Genomic DNA, 22,406 nt, shown 5'->3' on the forward strand with positions numbered 1-22,406 from the left:
TGATGAAGACATTTTGGCATCTGACACAGTCGTGACTGTTGCATTAATGAACTTCTATCACCATTCAAATACTTTCGGGCTGATCAACTACGTGCTTCATACGCTATCTCCAGGGAAATCACTGAAATGGTGGAAATACCTGTTCTGGCTTCTAGTTGATATTTGTATTTGCAATGGATTTATACTGATGAAACTGCAAACCATCAAGTGAAAACCAGAACAGGTCGCCTCCGAAAAAGGACTCAGTTATAATTCAGGACAAACTTAGCTTACAGAAGGAAAATAAAAAGAGAATGCATAAAGGAGAATGACACTGCTGTCCTCCTTCATTGGCCAGTAGAATTGGATAAAAAGAGAACAGGTAAAGAGTGTGCAAAGAAGAAAATTTGTCGCGAGCCAAGAACAGGTTCTGAGCAATGCAAGGTGAACCTATGAATTCCATGTTTTAAACCACACCACAAATAAAAACATCCTGAATTAGTTTAAATGCATTCTAGGTTTATTTCATGCATATGTGACTGGTTGTGAATGCATTTTGTTGTAATTTGCAGGTTTTGGAGAAAAAAAATCCTCATTAACATTGCAATAATTTTCTAAAACTTCAATCAATTTCACAAAAAAACGTTGTTATCTTATTCTATTATATGTTATGAAAGTGTACTGAAAGTTTCATAAAGACTGAACAACAAATAAAGAAGTTATAACAGTTTATTTGAACACAAATGTTAGTTATGAATTTCCTGCTGAAGCCTCTCAGGGAGCACACTACAAAGCTGGGCTGCAGGCACTGTAGGCTGTGGGGGAAGAAATGCAAAATGCCTGCTAGGGAGGAAAGAGTTAAAAGACATCTCCTGTTAATGACAGCATAAAGTTCAGTCAAATTGCTTGTGATAGATGATTATTTTGTAATCACTATGGCATTTAAAATGTATTTTTTAATATATACTAACCAGCCACAAAATCATGACAAATTTCACAATAGAATGTCATATCATATTTTTCGAATTCAATTGTACTTTTTCATGTTCATGGGATATGGTGAGAAAGCTCTGCATTCATCAATATGACACAGCTCAACAGTCCAGTTCACCCAATCAATATATGATTTTTAAACAAAGGAAATATATCAATCCATCCATTTTCTGTGCCGCTTTATCTTAACAAGGGTCGCAAGCTTGATGGAGCTTAGCCATCAGAGCTGTCTTCGGGTGAGTAGCAGGGGAAACCTTGAACTGGGAGTGCCAGCCAATCGCAGGACACAGATAGACGAACAACCATCATCCCAGAACTCCTCATCCCCAAACTTCTCCAGCTTGGTGTGTCCCCAACGATCTGCCAGTGGATCCTCAGCTTCCTGACAGGACGGACACAATGGGTCAGACTGGGTAAAATATCCTCAACACGAACCACGAGCACTGGAGCCCCGCAGGGATGCGTCCTCTCTCCATTGCTCTTCTCTCTCTACACGAACGACTGCACCTCAACGCACCCAGCTGTCAAATTCATAAAGTTCGCCGACGACACCACGGTCATCGGTCTCATCAAAGACGGCGACGAGTCTGCGTACCGACAACAAGTGGACCAGCTGGAGCTCTAGTTCAGCCGTCACAACCGAGAGCTGAACACGCTCAAGACAGTAGAGATGATCGTGGACTTCAGGAAACATCCATCACCACAACTACCCCTCACACTATCCAACTGCCTCGTGTCAACCGTTGAGACCTTCAAGTTCCTGAGAATTACAGTCTCCCAGGACATGAAGTGGGAGGTCAACACCAACTCTATCCTGAGAAAGGCCCAACAGAGAATGTACTTCCTGAGGCTGCTATTGACGCATGGCCTGTCACAGGAGGTGCTGCAACATTTCTACACAGCTGTCATCGAATCCATCCTGTGTTCTTCCATCACCGTTTGGTTCGGGGCCGACACAAAAATGGACAAAATCCGACTTCAACGGACAACAGTTAGGACGGCGGAAAAAATCATTGGAACTGCCCTACCCACTCTCGAGGACTTGCACACTGCAAAAATCCAAACTAGGGCGTGGAAAATCCTACTGGACCCTCCGCACCCTGCCCACCACCTTTTCCAGCTACTCCCCTCAGGCAGGCGCTACCGATCCATGCGCAACAAATCCAGCAGACATTTAAACAGCTTCTTCCCCCAAGCCATTAACTCTTTAAACAGTAACCCAAATAGAATTGTATAGTGCCTATTTGTATTTTTTTTTTTTGGTGATGATACTAGTGCAGCGTGTTCTACCGGAAACAAATTACTTGTGCGTTCTACATACTTGGCAATAAAGATGATTCTGATTCTGATTCTGATTCTGAACAGCATATCACATTCACCCCGAGAGACAATGTAAAGTGTTCCGTTATGCTGCCACGCATAGTTTTTGGAACGTGGATGGAAAGCGGAGCACCCAGAGAAAACGGGGAGAACATGTAATCTCGACACGGGAAGGCCAGAGCCAGAATTGCACCTCTGCCCCACGGATGTGCTAACCAGTTGGTCACCAAGCCTCTCAGGAAAAATCTCATCTCACAATATTTTCTAATGTTAGGCAAAGTATGTTATGTGGTGTTTTTACTAGGAAATTAGTAAAAATATCCCAGCCAACAGATGTGCATGAAAACCCAAATAAATGGCTAAATTACATCTTTGAATACCATCAAAGCAAGCATAAAAAGAAACATCCACTTGCAAAACACAAGACCATTTATTCCATAATAATGTAGACACCTCCTCTTTTACGGATAAAAGCAACAGCCAATAAATGTACAGACAACGCGGACAAAGTTGTTGGTACCGTTTTGCTTTCGGATGAAAAACTCAAAATGATCACTCAAACAAAATGAAGCTGACGAAACTGAAATAAGCTGAAAGCTGAATTCTGGCAGAAAGTCTATTCTCCCCGACTGCATGATTTCCACTCCTATGCTCTTGGGCCGCTCACCCACTCAGTTTACAGTCTCATAGCATGGATGTATTATGTGTAAAATGTGAAAAGAAAACACTTCCTGTTAAAATAAGAAGAAATAATCCAATGAATATTCTCTCTTATTCTTCTCATTTTGTAAATGTATGTCTGCCAAGAAAAACGGTAAAAGTAAAGATTAAGTCCACACATTTTTGTTCCCGTTCACTGACCAAAATACTAAGCATTTGCTGCATTCTCAAGCATTCATAAGCATTGGCTGTTCGATGAGAGTACAACTTTAACCATAAAAGACACTAAAAATCATGGCAGGCGATGTCGCGTGATCAGCTGCAGCCTTGATAACTAAATGTCCGCATGATGTCACAGACACCCAAATATGTGTTTCTTGACCTATGCTGAACCCCTGATACTAATTCTTCGAACCCCTAGGATTCAAATAAACCAATGTTAAGAACTACTGGACTGGAGAATGATCTTCTTTATGAGCCAAAATAATTGGAATTATTTGTTGTCCAATAGGGGGCATTGTCCTCCAGTCTGTTTCTCAAGCTAAGGCTAGTTCATTTTTCAGCTTTGCATATTCTCCTGTTCTTTAACTTCTGACACGTACATCAACCGGAAGCTGAAAATGAACACGGAAACACAAGGATGTGATTCACTGACATGTTAAGCTGCCTGCAATTCTTGGAAAATATACCTTTCTTATGACTTTTGAAGGCCATTTCAATCTTTAAAAAAGATCAAGTACAATGCCTTATGCCAGTCAAGACCGGCAACATTTTTATATTACATTTTATATGTGACATTAATCCTATAATTGATTCAATTCATATACTATCATGATGACCGAATGCATATTCAGTGGCGTAACATTACGTTACATGTAGGCCATTGAAATTAATGAGCCTGACACTTCCACAAGCTTCAGCACCAGTAAGTTTTGGCCAAAGAGCGGCTTTCCGCAAAGCGTGTGCAATTGAATGATAGCGCCAAAGTTCCGATGAAATCATTAAATATTTCAGTGTATATGAGCCTCTGGATTTTCTCTCACTACATAATCTGAAACAGAACCACAGCCACACATGTACAAATTCACCATAAACAGCAGTCCTGTAGAAATAAGTACTTTCACACCAAACACATATTTTTGTCTGAGCGTCCCTCCTTATGTGACCTTTTAATAAACATGAGTTGCATGCTCCTTGGAGTCTGCAGCCAAAAGTTGACTTGGCAAGACATTAAAACCTGGGAGACCGAAGTCTACTCGGTATGCTGAAAGGTCAGAGAAATACAGCGTACCATGCTCACCCAACGGCCGCAAATTATGAGACTCACTCATATTTAAAAAAAGGTAATATTAGCTGTGAAAAGAATTTAATGGTGAAAATAAGATGAACCTTCAGGTTACGGGATTAATTATACATGGAAGGGAACAGGCTTAAATTCTTGCAGCTAGGCCTGAACAGAATTCAATAAGAATTCTTTCTCCACAGACACACATTCCAGTGTTTCACACTATTGAACCATAAAATGTGATTCAGTTTTACACAGATGGAGGGTCATGAATTGCTGATCTAACCTTGAGTGTGTCAGAAGCCAGATAAATGTGCCACAGTATTCTGGTTTTTGTCAGTCGCTTTGGTCCATAAAGGGCACGGCCAGACCATCGATCGCGATTACTTTGGACATTGCTCAAACCATTTTTGCAAAACGCAGAAAGTCTGTTTGTCCTGCATCATCTGGAACTATATTTGAACAATGCGCACAGAGGAAATATTGTATCCTATCGTGTAGTCTGAGAGGAAAGTAAGGCTTCAGTTTGAATGAAGCAAACTTCATCAATCCACAGAATGCATCAAGAAAATGAATGCAAATACTGTAAACAGACTTGACATGCATTTTGATATTTTAAAATCTTCTGTACCACCATTCACCAATCAGTTTTGCAGTGTCATATAAACACCCAAGAACAAAGTTGTCACTTGTGTCAGCAGATGATTTTAGTTTGTTTGTTTTTCTCACAAGGAAGTGTCCCTGGCCAGCATCTTAATAATAATAATAATAATAATAATAATAATAATAATAATAATAATAATAATAATAATAATAATAATAAAAACATTTTAAGCGCCTTTCAAACCTCTCAAGGATAAGACTTTGCTGGATTCAGGTGACATTGCTGAATCCTTGGAATTGGATGCACACATGCACGTAGAAAATATTGTGATGTGGAAAAATCTTGAAAAATCTATGAAACTGCTATACTCACTTTAGCCATTAGATAGTTTTGGACACCCAAAATAAGCACGTAACGAAAAAGTCAACCAAGGCTTGTTCAAGCAACAATCACGCATCAGTTACAGCATATCTGAATGCATTTGCCTTGAAACACACGATCAGAAAATCTTACACATACAATGTTTGTTTTACATTATATGTGGGTTTCAAAAAAAGTGTTTACATGTTCAGAGTAAATAATCATTAAATTTTGCCAAATGACACATTATTGCATTTTTTTTTTGTGTACAGATTTGTCAAAGCAAAAGCAAAAAACAAACAATAAAAACAATGTGAGTGTATTGTAACTCGCAGTATTGCTACCTCCCACTCACAATGACCCAGAAGGTCAACATAAAACAAGGCTGACAATGTACCATCCTATATTTAATGATATTGATCGTCTCTGCTGTAATTTGATGGCATCGAGATAGAAATCCATGTGAACATTTCACCTCACTCAACACAACAGAGTGACTAATTGGAACAAATGTCCCTTCTTTTAGGGCACCGTATTCCATTTGATGACCTAGAGCAGGGGTGTCAAAGTCATTTTTTGCCGCTGGCCACATTGTAGTTATGGTTTCCTCTCGAGGGCCGTTATGAATTTGGGGAACCCATTAGAATGTTTAAATCCCTTCAAATATTACATATAGAGCACACAGCAAATTAATGAATACCTCGTTTTCAAATCTGAAGTCAAGAATAATGACTTTTATTGTGGTTGACATCCAAAAATGTGAAATTTTGGCTCAGGTTTTAGCAATCATCATGGAATTTAACAAGTTTGATTTGCTTTCGCGGGCCGAAAAAAATGATGTGGCGGGCCGGATTTGGCCCGCGGGCCTTGACTCTGACACCTGTGACCTAGAGTGTGACGCCCTGAACTCAGCATGTTCTTTCACAATTTCTGTTGATTCGATCAATTAAGACTTCATAGCTGACACTCTGCCCTGCTTTGCTCTTGGGTTCATACCTGAAAAACATGAGTTAAACAATACGATGGTTTGAGAAGATTATAAAACAGAATTACAAGTACTTTATACATAGTACACACAAATGCTTTGGATAACAAGTGTCCAACCATGGCAAAATAAGAATGGACACCATGTTTTTGGCGGTGATAACCTCTCTAGGCATATGCAAAACAGTGCTCACCTGGTGTTTGTTTCTGAACAAAGTTGCTTGCCACTTTTTTTTAAGTAGCGCAATGGCGCTCTTAGCATTTGATGAAAATGCCAACTGTTTTATTTAGTTGGCAGACGCGTTTGTGGAAGAAGTGCATGTCAAAGGAGGATAAATTTCGTTCAACTGAATATGATTGAAATCCTTTCTTTAAAATGTATCATGAATAATAACATTCATATGTTCAAAAAGAAATAATTCCCAAAGCATTTACGGTTAAAGATGCTGCTTTAACTCTGCTGTTTGGAAAGACATTTGGCCCATATTTGGCATGAAGCTTACATGACTGGCATTGCGTCTGCACTGACATAAGGCATGTGGGCCAAACGTGGCCCAGGAGTGGAGAAAAAAGGCACTGGCTTAACCAGACTGGCAAACAAGATGTTGGCCAATTGTTGAGTCAAGAATGTGGCCCAGGAAGATTTACAACTCTGGGCCATACATGGACAGCCATTCTTGTCCCACGCTTAAATGCAGTTTCAGATTTTTTTAATATGCAGTCTTTTTTATTATATCACACCCACAATTCTATGATATTACACACATGCACGTACAAATACGTATATACAGTGAGACCTCAACTTACAAACTTAATTGGTTCCCAGACAGAGTGTGTAAGGCGAAAAGTGTGTATCTCAAAAAAAAAAAAAAAATCCCATAGGAAACCATCTAAATGGGAATAATCCGTTCCCGGGTTTCCATAAAATATACTTTTCAACTAAATAAGCCTTAAAACTACATGCAACATACCTTATTCTATGTATAATAAATGTGCTATTGTGTTGTAATGAAAGACATTCACTGCATTGTATCATAAAGTCACTTTATTTACATTTGTGATGGTCATTTATGGCTTGATGGAATGGCTTTGGAGGTCGAAGGTCAAAGGTAATTGCTGTTTGGAAAGAGAGGCGCATTACATGACGACTGTAATTAAAGAAATAAACTGTGCTGTAAAATAAAGTTTTATTCCCCTTTTTGATGGTCATTGATGGCTTATGGAAGGAGAGTCACCTTCCATAAGGACTGTTGGTAACTTAACCTCTGGTGCTGTTCGGTCTTGTGCTTCCGCCGAAGATCACTCCGCCAGCTGTGGTGTGTTCGTATTATGAAAATAGTGCTTATTGTAAGGTTTAATTTTCATAAGTTTGACGTTTGTAAGACAAAAAGTTTGTAAGTTGAGGTCTCACTGTACACACTTGGGTATGTACCCACTTGCTCGTATGGACACACAAATTCAACAAATTATTTGATTGGTATTTTTATACTGCTACACACTGCACATATAGCCAGAGAAGACCTACAAATGGGAAAATAAACTACAAAATATTATAACGCTCTATAGTCTTTGAGATGGTAGCACTACGATTGCGGGTTGTCTGAAAAAGCATGCAATATGCCCCTGTTGGCACTTTCAACAATTGAGGTGCAGAGTTTATAGTGGCTTATTTGTATGATCGATGATAAGGTTTCTTCAGCCGTCATCTGTACTTTTTTGAAGGTGTCGGACGTTTCGCCTCCTATCCAAGAGGCTTCATCAGCGAACTAAAGTCTTACTGGTCGTATCGGCCCCATTTATATATCCCTAATGTCCAGACATGGCGGCGCCGGACACAGCTATGATAGGTCCCTACTCTCAGGTTGGGGGGAGTAGAGGACCACTCCCTGTGGTCCCACTGATTGTTCCTACATTCCTGACTAACGACTGGCCTGTTTGCCCCCCTCCCTCCGGTATCACCTCATCAGCATTACGAATTTTGTCTAACCTGTTTTGCCTAAGCAGGCTATTGTATGAACGATCAAAATTGAACCTCACCCCACCAGAGAATCGCTTCTTTTACTCCCCTTTGAAACCATCTACATATGTTCTTTCGCTAAGATTTCAACCTCATTGTCGTCAAATGAGTGGTTGCTAGCTTTTAGGTGCAAATGTACTGCCGATTGAGGCCCACTCGTATTATCCCTGCGATGTTGATGAAGTCTTTTTTTGAGAATTTGTTGAGTCTCCCCAATGTACTGCTCCTTACAATTTTCATTCTTACAATGTATTGAATAAACTACATTACTTTGTTTTTCATTTGGCAGCCTATCTTTTGGATGCACTAATTTTTGCCTTAACGTGTTTATCGGTTTGAAATAAGTAGGAATTTTGTGTTGCCAAAGGACTCTTTGGAGTTTTGCAGAACACAGACTTATTTGTATGATCTTTGCTTTTTTATGTGGAGGTCATAAAATCAACCAGCTCCTCTAAGTGCAAACAAACCAACTTGATATCATATTATTATTCGGCTGTGTGGTTCCCATTTACATCTGTTCGTCTAGCCTGATAGCAAAAATATAAAGATTTAGTGGAAAAACAGTGTTTCAGCTCCTAAAACAGACACGGCCTTTTCACGAATGCCAAATCGGCGAGTACGAGATCAGCATAACAACAACAAATAGACATGCCCCAACTATTCATCTCTTAAAAATCTGGCGATGAGTGCCATAGACTACCACAGGAACGGGGTTTGGGGGTACTGATTTCTATTTCCTGTCAGACAGCACAATATACGCCACTTATACAAACCGTTTTACAACAGAGCGGTGTTAATCACACTGAGTACATCATTTTCAAATTTCACTGTTGGTCTAAATCCAGAGCCATTCTGTGCTCTAGTAAATATATAACAATGATCACATAGGTTGTCAATTTGAACCTTGCTCGTCAATTCACACATTTTCAATATGGTGAGACAAGCTGTGATGAATCAATAAGATTCTGACAATTCATATCAAATTACTGGTGAAGAATGACGAGGATTGTCTTGCTCTGTCCTTCACTTGATCACCTCGCTGTTGATTCAGAGATGCAAGGTTGGTAGAGAAAAAAAGTTTTCCGTGAATAATATTATGGGATCTCAGGAGCCTGCAATTTATTTATAATGTGGCGGTAGGATACATTGTGATTTGGGGATAAGCTGCTTTGCTCATCAAACAGAGGACACATTATCTTGTTAATAACATACAGAATCAATTACAGTAAAGTCTCGTTATATCGATATTCAAGGGAGTCCGAAAAAATATCGATATAACCGGGACTATCGATATATCCGACCCTGTTTGCATGTAATTTTCTCCGTGCGTGCATAGAAATAGTATCGATATAACCGGGACTATCGATATATCCGATATCGATATAATGAGACTTTACTGTACCATCTTGCAGTAAAAACATAACAGCGACCTCATAATTAAAACCTCTCCAAAGGATTATATCCACTTGTTGATTCTTTTTATTCTTTTCTATTTTTTTTTTTGCTTGTGGTTTCGTTTGTGTGTGGGTTTCTTTTGTTTGTTTGTTTGTCTGTTTGTTTGTTTTGCTTATTGATATCAATGTTTCCCTCTGTACTTGCATCACTAGATCACGAGAGGATTAGTAAAGATTCATCCTATGAACAGGAAGGAAAGGTCCAGTTTGTGATTGATGCGGTTTACGCCATGGCTCACGCTCTGCACAACATGCACGAAGATCTCTGCCCGGGGAAAGTTGGACTCTGCTCTAAGATGGATACCATTAATGGCACATTGCTGCTTAAATACATTCGAAATGTCAACTTCTCAGGTAAGTATTCATGAGATAGCATGTATTAAAATGCAATTTATTCCATATGAGGTTTATCAACATCCAGACGTGTATGCTTTTGTGGTTATAGATCTGCAAATATCAGGCTAATGAATTGAAATTATCTGGAGAGGCTGGTCATAGGTTCGACAATTAACAGCCCAAGAGTACCATATTTTCCAGTGTATAAGGCGCACCCAAAAGCCTTGATTTTCTTCAAAAGATGACCCTGCACCTTATACGCAGATGCGCCTCATATGTGAAGTAATATTGAGTCACAACAGGTCTTGCAACTACTGTCAGCAGCCACCATTTCCCTCTGTAGAAGAAGCAGTGCATAACCTCCGCTTCTAATGTAGCTCCTTATATTGTGGTGTATATTTTAATTATTTTATATATTTATGTAGTATATATGGAAAACTTGATTCATTCATTGAAGATGTGCCTTATTGTCCGGTGTGCCTTTTATATGGAAAACGTTTGAAAATACACCATTCATTGGGGGTGCGCCTTAAACTCCGGTGCACCTGATACACCGGAAAATATGGTAGACAAAAGAAAAATATTTTGTCAAATGGTAGCAAAAAAATAAAATAACCTGGATCCAGATCACTTTTTTAAAGTAGACTATAAAACGTTCTAGTCACTATGACTGTATTATCAGAATCAGAATCATCTTTATTGCCAAGTATGTAGGACACACAAGGAATTTGTTTCCGGTAGAACACGCTGCACTAGTATCGTTGTCAAAAAAACTGCTAAGTGGCACTATACAGTTCCATTTTGGCTACTGTTGAAAGAGTTCAAAGAGTTAATGGCTTGGGGGAAGAAGCTGTTTAAATGTTATCACCGTTCTGCAACATTTTTGAGCAGTTGAATCACTAAATAAGTTTTTGCAGTTCAGAGATCACATCAGAGTTATGGCCTTCAGTGGAGAAAAACTTGCTTTTATTGTTGTGTAGACAGCACATCATTAAGGAACAGATTTAATTTTTACACCCCCCTCTTCAGCATGCTCCAACCCCAGAACATTATTTGACATTTACTTCTGCTAGTGTATGTTCATCTCCCACATCCTCAAGGGAACCAGAGGTTGGCAGTCACATGGATTAACGTTTCTGGGAATTAAAGAAGCAACTGACAAAACAATTTACAAGGTCGACAGTTATACATGGGATGGTGCATGGTCGGTTCTTTGGTTTTCAGACCTTACCAGAGATAAATAGGGTTGAGAAAAAAAAGAGCACATTAGTCTCAAACAATACAGGCAGCTTTCTTTTTATTTTTACATTTATTTAACACAAGATTCAAGTCCCTCAAGTGTTTGCAGCAGTAACTTCCCCACCATGATGAATACTGAGATAAAATTGATGGGGCCTCATCTTCAAAATCTAATTTTGTTCACCTGAGCCTTTGTGACTTGATTACAGCTGCCGTGCATGCTCTCTCGTCCAAAATCCAACAACACAATGAACCCGTTGAATCATTTGAACAAGGAGCACCCAAGGGATCAAGTGGAAAGCATGAGAAAATGTAGATTTTCTGAGTTTGCATTGGCCCAGTAAAAATTAGCACCTTAGTCGCGAATAACTAGATGTCAGCCACCGGATGAAAGCAGCAGTCAACCATATCTCATTTACTAGTAGCAAGGATGCTAATGCCGAATGTCGAATTGTAACATCAAATATTCTTATGTTTACATGATAAGGTGTATTTACTGTTCCTAATTTGACCATTTCTTAACAGTTCACTGTTTTATTGTAATCTACAGTTCTTGAGCAGTATAATGAGACTGTTTAAAAGGAATGAATATTCATCAAATGTTGAATTACTCTCTGTCACGGTTTGCAAGGTGGTGATGGCGGGTTCGGATCCCAAAAAGCAGGCAGGAGGGAGCAGGATGTTGTTTGACAAATTGTATTAAAATAAAGTCAGCAGGAACAAAATGTAAAACATCAAAATGATCTGAATGGAAAAAATACAAAGTAGCAAAAGAAGACCAAAAGTAAAAGCCCGCCAAGGTTAAACAAACACGTACACGATGCATGCTGCAACCAAGCAGCAAGCAAACAATGAACTGGCACCGGATGGTCGTGCCGGGTGTTCTTTTAAATGTCAATGATTAAACGACCAACACCTGCGAGGCTGCAGGCAGGGCTGACGTCGCTACCCGCTGGTCGCCAATCTGATCGGGACGACCAGCACCTGTGAGGTGTAGGCGGGGGCGACAGCGCCCCCCGTTGGTCGCCAACCAGATCATGACAGTACCCCCCCTTCAAGGGGCTGCTTCCAGAAGTCCCAACAGTCTCCCAAAAAGGTCCACTCGCCAGGGAACGGTCGGTGGAGAGGGCAACCGCTGCCTTTCCAGCACACGACGGGCGGCGGCCTGATGGGAACGGGACTCGGCCTGGGGTGGACGAAGACGCGGCACGGATCGTCGTGGGCGTGAGTGCGATCCCTCTCGCACGTTCACGCGACGGCGCATGGCTCTGCGTGGACGTCGAACTGCCAGGCGCAGAATGGCACCCCGTACGGCCGTATGGGACCAGGTCTCGGCCGGACGCCGACGTGGGCGTGAACTGCCCGGCTCCGGGGGAACGAGACCAGTCCAGAGCCGCTCCGGGATCCAGCGGTGAGTGGGGTCTCGGACTGACATTGACGCGGACGTTGCACGGCTCGTCGTGGATGAGACTCAATTCGTCATGCACGACGACAGCGTGGCTGGACGTGGGCGTGCAATGCCAGTCACCCAGGGTCACCCTGGACGGCCACCTGGAAGGAGGTCTCGGCCGGACGTTTACGTGGACGTTGCGGCTCGTCGAGTGACGCGATTCAAACGCGACGAGGCTAGCGCTAACGTGGACGTAGCATTGCCAGGCACAGGGTGGAAATGAGACGGGTCCGATGTACCTGCGGGATCCGATCGTTGGCCGGTACATCCTGTCACGGTTTGCAAGGTGGTGATGGCGGGTGCGGATCCCAAAAAGCAGGCAGGAGTGAGTAGGAGGTTGTTTGACAAATTGTATTAAAATAAAGTCAGCAGGAACAAAATGTAAAACATCAAAATGATCTGAATGGAAAAAATACAAAGTAGCAAAAGAAGACCAAAAGTAAAAGCCCGCCAAGGTTAAACAAACACGTACACGATGCATGCTGCAACCAAGCAGCAAACAAACAATGAACCAGCACCGGATGGTCGTGCCGGGTGTTCTTTTAAATGTCAATGATTAAACGACCAACACCTGTGAGGCTGCAGGCAGGGCTGACGTCGCTACCCGCTGGTCGCCAATCTGATCGGGACGACCAGCACCTGTGAGGTGTAGGCGGGGGCGACAGCGCCCCCCGTTGGTCGCCAACCAGATCATGACACTCTCTGACTTTTTGTCAGCAGCTGTGCTTTAAATGTGGCAATTCTAAAGTAATGAAAAAAAATGGTTGTTGGTTTGCGAACTGCATGTACTTGTCTCAACACGTCCATCACACAGAAAGGTTTCAGGACCAAGACTGTAGTTTCCAAATACCAGGGCATGAAACTAAAATAACATTTAAAAAGATTGTGTCTTTGATTCATGTTTTATTGAATGAAAACAGTATCATGAATACTGTTCAGATACTGTATTATTACAAGTTCCATTGCTAACACGATGTTTGGAACTATCTGTTATTATTGGGATACGGCTACTGATTATTTAATCAATGGTGCACGTTAATGGAATATACAGTCTCCTGATTTTCTTTCAGAAGCAGGGAGGGAATCAAAGGCTGCGCCGGAAAGTAAAGTGGAAATATTAACATGATCCTGATGTATTTTGGGAGTTGTCAATAGTTGCTGACTTAAGGAAATGAGAAACCAAGCTACGGTCACCAAGACTGTGCTTTTATGTATTGATGCATATGCTTTAGATGGATTCTACACGACCCTGATGGATGTGATATCTGGTGATGTACTGAATTGCTAACAACGTACTTAGAGCCATTTATAGCAGAATATTGACTTTTATGGGACAACGTTGTAATTCCCCAATAAGGCAGTAAAACACTGCAAGATTTTAGTGCAAGATTTAATATTTGCTATAACATCCACACTGAAAGTTGTTATTGCTGCCACGTCTGATTTAACATTGTTGTAAGTGGATGAAGCACCCAGAATCATTGTAGCAGGGACATCAGAAGGAGTAGCTCAGACATTACTGGAAGAAATTAAACACATTTAATTAGTCCACACTTGCATAGAAAGGAGTATGAATGTCATGATCGGAAAGAATTGTGAAATTACTTCTCTGCAGTTCGTAAACCAGTTCTACATGCTTTCACCAAAAAAGCATAACAAAACCAGAAAAGTTCTCTTCAAAATAATAAGAAAATAGAATCAGCACCAGAGGTTATTATCTCTAATGACTGAACTGTCGTCACTAAAAGACAAAACTAATATTTATCAGAATAATATTGCAATTTATATTGCTGCGATAAGAAGGAAGCGTCAGCGCACAGCGCCGATGAGTATATGGAACTGTCGCGGGATGGAATTGAAGCTGTTTTATGTGGGATAGGAGATGTGAGACAATCTCTTTTCGTCAATGGATGCTACAGCTGATCCACTGGTGAAGAGACGCGTTGATCCGCTCCTCTTTCATCTGGAACTGCTTTATGTAACAAAGACGGTACAGAAAGTGCTTAAGAATGAATGACTCTCTGTGTTTTTGTGTTGTCATGTTATTTGTTATTTCGTTTTTTTTTGTTCTTTTGACTTCAAGACGGCGCCGCGAGAGTGGCTGCCTTTCCAGCAGCTCATGTGTTTTGCTTTTTCTACTTTCATTTCTTTCATAACTTTGCTGCTGTGAAATGTAAATTTCTCCACTGCGAGACTAATAAAGGCAAATCCAATCCAATCCAATGTCGAGATACTTCAAGGCATAACTGTATCTGATATTCTCAGACTATACTCAAAGCATGAACTCTAGATCCAAAACATTGTGGCCTTTGTTTTCAAGCGTTTGCAGTTGTCGGCAAAAACAGATGAAGATGCCACTGATAGGTCTTTTCACAGACGTGGAGGCTGATTGCTGAACCTTAATCTTTTGTGCTCTTGCTTCAGCATTCTCGGCTGCTCGAGAAGAGACCTCAATAGAGACCTCAAAGTGGTAATTAAAATCAGTGCTGTCGTTTGTCTGCACTCTGAGGACAACCTTGAGGATAACAAGCGATGGGACGATAAGCGGAATGAAGGCATGTGAATTGATATGGGAACATGAACAGACAGCTGTGTGGCCCCTTGTCAAATCAGCAGGACAGCCGAGCTGTCAACATCCATTTGGTTATTTCATTAACTCTCTAACAGCTCTGCCGGGTAAAATAATCTCTGGGCATTACAACAACAAGGGATTTCCGATTTGCGCATCACTGGAATTGAGCATTAAACAAAGGGCGCACAATTACAATAACCCTTTTTTTTTGTATCATTTGCAGGAATCGCCAGTACGCCGGTGGTCTTCAACGTGAACGGGGATGCTCCTGGTCGTTATGAAATCTACCAATATCAGATCAAAAATAACACCACGGAGTATAAAATCATTGGCCACTGGAGCGACCAGCTGCATTTGGAAGTAGGGATCTCTTTCTTTGTGATGTATAGTCTTTAAAAAGGAAAGACTTCAACTGACTCACCCACTTAGCAATGGACAATCAGTTTAGAAAACTCAGGTTGCGTTGATTGTCTCAAGGTTTCTAGCTCCTTTAAAAGTTCATAATGTCAGGGGAGAGCAACATTTACTTTAACGTGATGGAAGGGCAAGTCAAGCTCCGAGCATTTATTCCGTTTTGACGATTGGGATCGTCAGTGCAATAAAATCCCATTATGTTCCCACGCAGAATCAGCAATGCCGCATATGCTAACATCAAACAACCACAGGAACAATGAGGATTGCTCATATGAGTCATTTATACTCCACCCTCGCAGGTACTCTATTTTTGTTGCGGTACACAGCCCAGGCACAGTATTCTCCTGAATTATTGCAGACATCAAGGCCCTGTGCGTCTTTTGCGCCCTGATCAACCCTACCCAGCACTGCTAGTGCAAAGCTCTTCATGAAAATCGTGAACGCCATGTGAAGAAGTGGAAGACACTGACTCTAATCGTACTTGCAACATTATGTCTCAAGTTCCCATTTATTTTGTAGAGAAAATGTAAAAACAAAACAAAAGTCATTTTGCTTGGGGAGGATTGCCCTTCCTGGTTATCAATCCAAGAAGAGTCAACCATGAAACATGATGCTGCTAAATTACTCACCATGAAGATGGAACACGACATAATGGGTACCATCTATTTACTTCTGTTTATCTAGAGTAACCTTCCATGTAAGGTAGTCCCTTTATTGTCCCCAATCAAGAATAAATGGTGGCATGGAAGTAGAATGACTGCAGGTAATTACTTGTATTAACTTGTAAACACATTCATTCATGGTCTCTTTCGCATGCTTTGAATGTGGCATTTATTCCTGATGGACAATCAAGTTTGATTGCATCAACATTTTGTAACCAACTGAATGTAATTTGTTTCCCCCCATTGACAACCTTTTTTTGTAAAATGCAAGCGCCAGGCTGTAGTTAGTAACGGTACAGGGTGAAAACCTATATTTCGTGTTAACATATTCGATGTGTCATGGGATACATGGATCGCCATTCGGTATTCCCAAAACAAACTGTATGCCGATACATCAATTTATGAGGTCTTCTAAAAATGTTACAAATAAATAAGACTGATTGCCCATCAAAAGTTGCCCATTTATCGTAATGAACACTGATAGCATGTAGGCAATAAATAAAAAGTGAGGTTATGAAATTGTAAAACCAGTAATTATGAAAGTAGTTCCAGAAATATGAACACACACTTTGCTCTAAAAGACTCAGCATGATTCAGACTTGATCTTAGTTTTACTCCCTGGTGCATTCTACTATCTTTGTGACTGCCTTAATTCCTGTATATGATAGTTGTCCATGTTAAGCACTTTGTTACAGCTTCAGAATTTGTTAAAATGCTACATAAATCAATATGTAATATTATGTATTATATTATGTATGTAATTTCTCCACGGCGAGACGAATAAAGGCACATCCAATCCAATCCAATGTATTGTATTGTAGATATTGTATGAGGGTGGGATGAATTATGTTAATTATTCTTGTTTACTTTTTTACATTTCATCCATCCTCCAACAGACAGATGAGATGCGGTGGCCAGGTGAAACGCAAGAAGTGCCGTCCTCCATTTGCAGCCAACCCTGCCGTGCTGGCCAGCGCAAGAAAACTGTGAAAGGAATTCCGTGTTGTTGGCATTGTGAGAACTGTGATGGCTACCAATACCAGGCAGACACATACACGTGCAAGATGTGCCGCTTCGACCTGCGGCCTAACGACAACCACACCGGCTGTATTCCCATTCCCATTGTCAAGTTGGAATGGAGCTCGCCATGGGCCGTGATCCCCGTCCTTATCGCAGTCCTGGGCATCATGGCAACCGTGTTTGTGGTTGTTACCTTTGTGCGCTACAACGACACGCCCATTGTGAAGGCGTTAGGTCGAGAACTGAGCTACGTGCTTCTGGCAGGCATCTTCTTGTGCTATGCCACAACATTCCTCATGATCTCCGCCCCTGATGTGTTCATATGTTCGCTGCGCAGGATCTTCCTGGGCCTGGGTATGAGTATCAGCTATGCCGCCTTGCTCACCAAGACTAATCGTATCTACAGAATTTTTGCGCAAGGCAAGATGTCAGTCAGCGCCCCTCGCCTTATCTCCCCGGCCTCACAGTTAGTCATCACATTCAGCCTGATTTCAGTGCAACTCCTTGGTGTGTGTATCTGGTTTGGCGTCGACCCATCACAAGCCATCATCGACTACGAAGACCAGCGTACACCTAATCCCGATATGGCCCGTGGAGTTTTGAAGTGCGACATATCGGACCTTTCACTCATCTGCCTGTTGGGATACAGCATGCTGCTCATGGTCACCTGCACAGTTTACGCCATCAAGACCAGAGGGGTTCCGGAGACGTTTAACGAGGCCAAACCTATTGGCTTCACCATGTACACCACTTGCATAGTCTGGCTTGCCTTTATCCCCATCTTCTTTGGCACTTCACAATCAGCAGAAAAGGTAAATTTTAAAGAAGGAAATCACCCCAAGAAAGACCTCAAATTGTTTTTTTTATTTCCAATCGTAGGTTAGACACCTCACAAGGTTGCGACTTTGACTTGCACATGTTGGAAGTCAGTGTTCTACTTGAGTTGTAGCATTTCCTGTGTTCCTTCTTGCGAAGAAAACGGCCACTTGAGTATTGTTGGTCATGTGTCGAAGTGACGTTGTACCACTCGCCAATGTGATCAAGGGTCAGTGGGTCTAAACATTGCCACACGGATGACAGGGGTTAACTGTGTTAACTGTACTTATGTCTATTTCTTATTTAAGTAGGAAGTCTGATTACCACATATATGCCTTCAGAATATGAATTGTACAGTATAAGCAGTTTCTCAACATGCCTCAACCAAAGTAGAAACTGAAAAAGGTCACCTACTGTGTTCCATTACAATAATGTATATATAATAATACAATTTTGTGCCCTCTCGCATTCATCAAAAAAAAAACCCTTTAGTGGCCTTATTATATGGGCACTTGACTTGACTTTATAGCTGTTGGACTCCGTAAGTGGTTTGAGTTCCGCTGAGGGAGAGAGCCGTCTGCTTTGTGGCATTTTGAAAAACTTGCACATTTGCACCGCTTGTGAAGGAAAACATGCAGCCAAGATACAGAAAATCACCATCGTCCTACACACAAAAAAAACAACAAATGAGCTTCTGGAATGTGATGCATTCAAGTTCAAAGAATTATTTAAATCATTGAACAATTTTAACTGAGTGTGCATTTCAAAGATGATTTGAAATATTGTGGAAACCACATCCATAGTACAGAAACAGGTTTTGTGAGAGCCTCATGACCTAAAAAACAATTGCGTTTGGAACAAAGTGTAAAATCGCTCAGTTTGTACCTGCAAATTGTTCCTGCTATCTACTGACACGTCCTAACCCAAACTAACTAATGGATCAGCATTGACACAGCCATTGCATTTGCTACACTGCTTCTATGTGGCTGACAAAACTAAATGCAAAAAAAACCTCTTATAGAGAGCCAACTAAAAACAAGATCTCTCAAACAGAATATTTTCTTTATATTAGATTGTGCAGTCAACTGTATGTCTTACAAACACCTCGGCTTTGTGTGATACAGCATAACTGCAACAATCACTGCATTTTTTGCTCCAACATAGGTGTAAAATACTTCATCTGCATTGTTTAAGTATAATATGTATTGCACTACCTGTACAATTGAAAGCTGTGCGCTAATCCCATAGAAACATTTCCTTTCACCTGAAAACCTGAGGAATGAAGGATTTCTAACACCACAGTGTTATGGGCTTTCTCGCATAAGGCAAAGCATTCCAAACATTTTACAAGGTACAAATTAACCGACACACTTTGAAAAGTGATGACTTCATTTTTATGTTGTTGTATTTTCTCCAAGCATTCAATTACAGTTGGATTGATTTGATGTCTCTACCTGCTGGATTTTTCAAACCCTCTGAAAACTTTGCAATTCCCCGGAAAATGCAAGGTGGTCATAGCACATCAGAATTCGAGAAAAAAATGTGTTTGGGCCAATGACAAGATGTTTATCTCTGCTTCGTCTTTTGTAGCCTGCAGTTATATTTCTGACTCCCAGCTGGGTTCTGCAGCTGGCGCTGGCCTTAGCGAGCAAAAAGTCCTCATGCTGTGGCCTAAACCCTCAAGGCAGAAACAAATAAGTACCCTGCAAAAAAAACTCAAGCCTCTACTTGGTGCACATCATTTATTTACTAAAAAAAAAAAAAAAAAAGACAAGTGAGGAATGTTGAGTGACGGAGAACTCACTGAGCACCTCAAAGAACAGAAACCATCTTTATAATAAAAGGGTTATCCGTAAACCACCAAAACCGGTGTCACAAAAGATCCTACAAACCGTTTCCTCTTTAGTGTGGGCCAGATGATCAACTGATCATGTTCAGCAGTTTCTGTCTGACCCAGCTGGATTTTTTTTTAATTCCCGGTTCCCACACCTAAAAAGAATCCTTCTTGGAGAGTGTGGAAAGAAGAAGGTTGGAAAAGTGTGTGAGACACCAGGGGATTACTTTGATGAGGAAAACTTGTGGATTGTAGTTTGAATTTGAAAATATATCCCTTGTGACACTAGTCTTTGAAAAGTTTCAAACACAACTTTTATTCTGTGAAGAAATGAGAAAGATGTGACTGTCTTTGCGTAATTGACACTAATGCCAATGGATTGGCCATTTTGTAAAGATTTACCATCATCATTCAACTAATCATATGATGTAATCATGGTGTGTCTCTTCTAAAATGCAGATGTACATCCAGACCACAACTTTGACCATCTCTGTCAGCCTCAGTGCATCCGTCTCTCTGGGAATGCTTTACATGCCCAAGGTCTATGTGGTCCTCTTTCACCCGGAGCAGAACATACCAAAGCGCAAGCGCAGCCTGAAGGCTGTGGTCACCGCAGCCACCATGTCCAACAAGTTCAACCCAAAAGGTGGTCTGAGGCCCAATGGGGAGGCAAAGTCAGAGCTCTGTGAAAGTCTGGAAACACAAGGTTGGTCTTGCTCACCCAGACAAAGTAAATCAGTGTGACAGCTTTGAATATCCAATGATGTTATTATGTATAATACACGCGATGAAGTCTTGTAAGGTGCCAAAACTTAATGGCCTTTATCTTGTATTTCTGTAGTTTGGGTAAAGAAATAGTAAACTTTATTCCAATCAATGCAATTTAATAATATAAGAGCATTTAGACACAATATGGTAATTCTGGAATAGATTCAGAGGTATATGATGAAATGTTCATTAGCTCCATTCTTCATGATCTTCTATGTATTGGGGGGGGGGATATCACAATGAGGAAAAGCAAGCCAGACCTATCCACCAAGCGGAATGAAGTATCTAAATGTGGATCAGCATTTTGGACAGACTTAAACCACATTTGAGATGCTATGCAAAAAAAGGAGTGTTTAATGTATTAAGTCTTTTTTTTAATCTTCAAATCAATATTATTGCATTGTTTTCAGATGCTTCACAAAACAAGATTGAATAAATTCAACACACTGTTTTTTAAGAATCAAATTTTCTTCATACAAATATGTGTGCATTACATGTTTTTCCACTACGGAAATATGGTACATTGTTAAACAAAGTAGAATTGCTTTAGTTATCTTAAAATGTTGTCAGATTGGCAATACATTTTATCGCCACACTTTTAATGATGTTTTTGTGTAACTGATAAATCCAGAAATGACTTTCAAGGCACATCAAGAAAAGCAGACGATGACTTGTCTGTTTCTCCAGGTTAATTCAAAATCCTCCACCATGGGTATGCAAATAGATCCCATTCTCTACGAATCCAACACTACTGCATTTGCCAATCAGGGGAAGTAGCCCACACTTGTGTGATTTTCGAAAGGGATGAAAGAGACGCGTACTGTTGCAAAAGGATCTTTTTTGTCTCCAATCACCAAGATAAAGTATACGGATAGGCGGTCTCTGTGTGAAGGAAGGATTAAATCAAGCGGCCGTGGATGATTATTCCTGATGATTAAGTCCTGATTTTATTCACTGACAAATTCAATTCTGTGTGAAATATTGCATCGCCTCTTGCGACCAAAAAAAAAAAACCATGTTCCCACACATAAATGTACATAGCTATGCCTTTTTGCAATCTCAATGTGCAATTGGACCAGCGAATGCAAAACTGTGCACAGTACATGCTGAATCTCACACTATGCCTCGAATGGGGTAAGCTAACCACTGCTCTGTATGTCTGTGTCAGACTGTGTTGAGGGAAGGGAGCCTTGTGAGGGATCTTTGGCTCGCAGGTAATGCACTGAATAACTCTACTTGTGACCAATTTTGTGTTTCTGCTGATGTTCACGAACAATGTGCGTATGCACGCAAATGAAAACACAACACAAGACACGATGGGCAACATGCAGAGGCACCATTTGGGTTCCCAAGGCGTGCAAACATCAGGTTTCCTAATCTTAATGCATAGCAATGACATCAAACTAATTCAAATATATTGACAATGTGCTAAAATGATGTCAAGTTACCATAAATGAATTATTTGCTCCAGTTATCCAAGTGTTGGCGAAGGAATCAAAGCACCATATCTTTTAATGAGCCATTTTCTACATCACAATACAGAAAGCAGCTTGGTGACTCGCCGGAGCACCAAGCAATAAAGACTACCATCATCATTCAGTTTGATGTTTCAATAGTCTCACCAAATATCTAAACTTTT

General features: G+C 40.7%; 1 protein-coding gene across 2 annotated transcripts in view; it reads left to right on the forward strand.

Moving 5' to 3' along the window:
- Nucleotides 1-22,406, forward strand: part of LOC148903059 (metabotropic glutamate receptor 4-like) — a 141,870-nt gene that overhangs the window by 114,004 nt on the left and 5,460 nt on the right. The window contains exons 7-11 of one of the 2 annotated variants that reach the window (XM_088995616.1): nucleotides 9,810-10,010; nucleotides 15,477-15,613; nucleotides 17,226-18,161; nucleotides 20,459-20,705; nucleotides 21,936-21,981. In XM_088995616.1, coding sequence (XP_088851742.1) covers nucleotides 9,810-10,010; nucleotides 15,477-15,613; nucleotides 17,226-18,161; nucleotides 20,459-20,705; nucleotides 21,936-21,981 — 1,567 coding nt within the window. The remainder of the gene's footprint in view (nucleotides 1-9,809; nucleotides 10,011-15,476; nucleotides 15,614-17,225; nucleotides 18,162-20,458; nucleotides 20,706-21,935; nucleotides 21,982-22,406) is intronic. The other variant, XM_088995624.1, reaches the window with a different exon arrangement.

The sequence above is a fragment of the Hippocampus bargibanti genome, linkage group LG01, assembly GCF_051943395.1.
Source record: "Hippocampus bargibanti isolate YZ-2025 linkage group LG01, ASM5194339v1, whole genome shotgun sequence".
NCBI lineage: Eukaryota > Metazoa > Chordata > Actinopteri > Syngnathiformes > Syngnathidae > Hippocampus > Hippocampus bargibanti.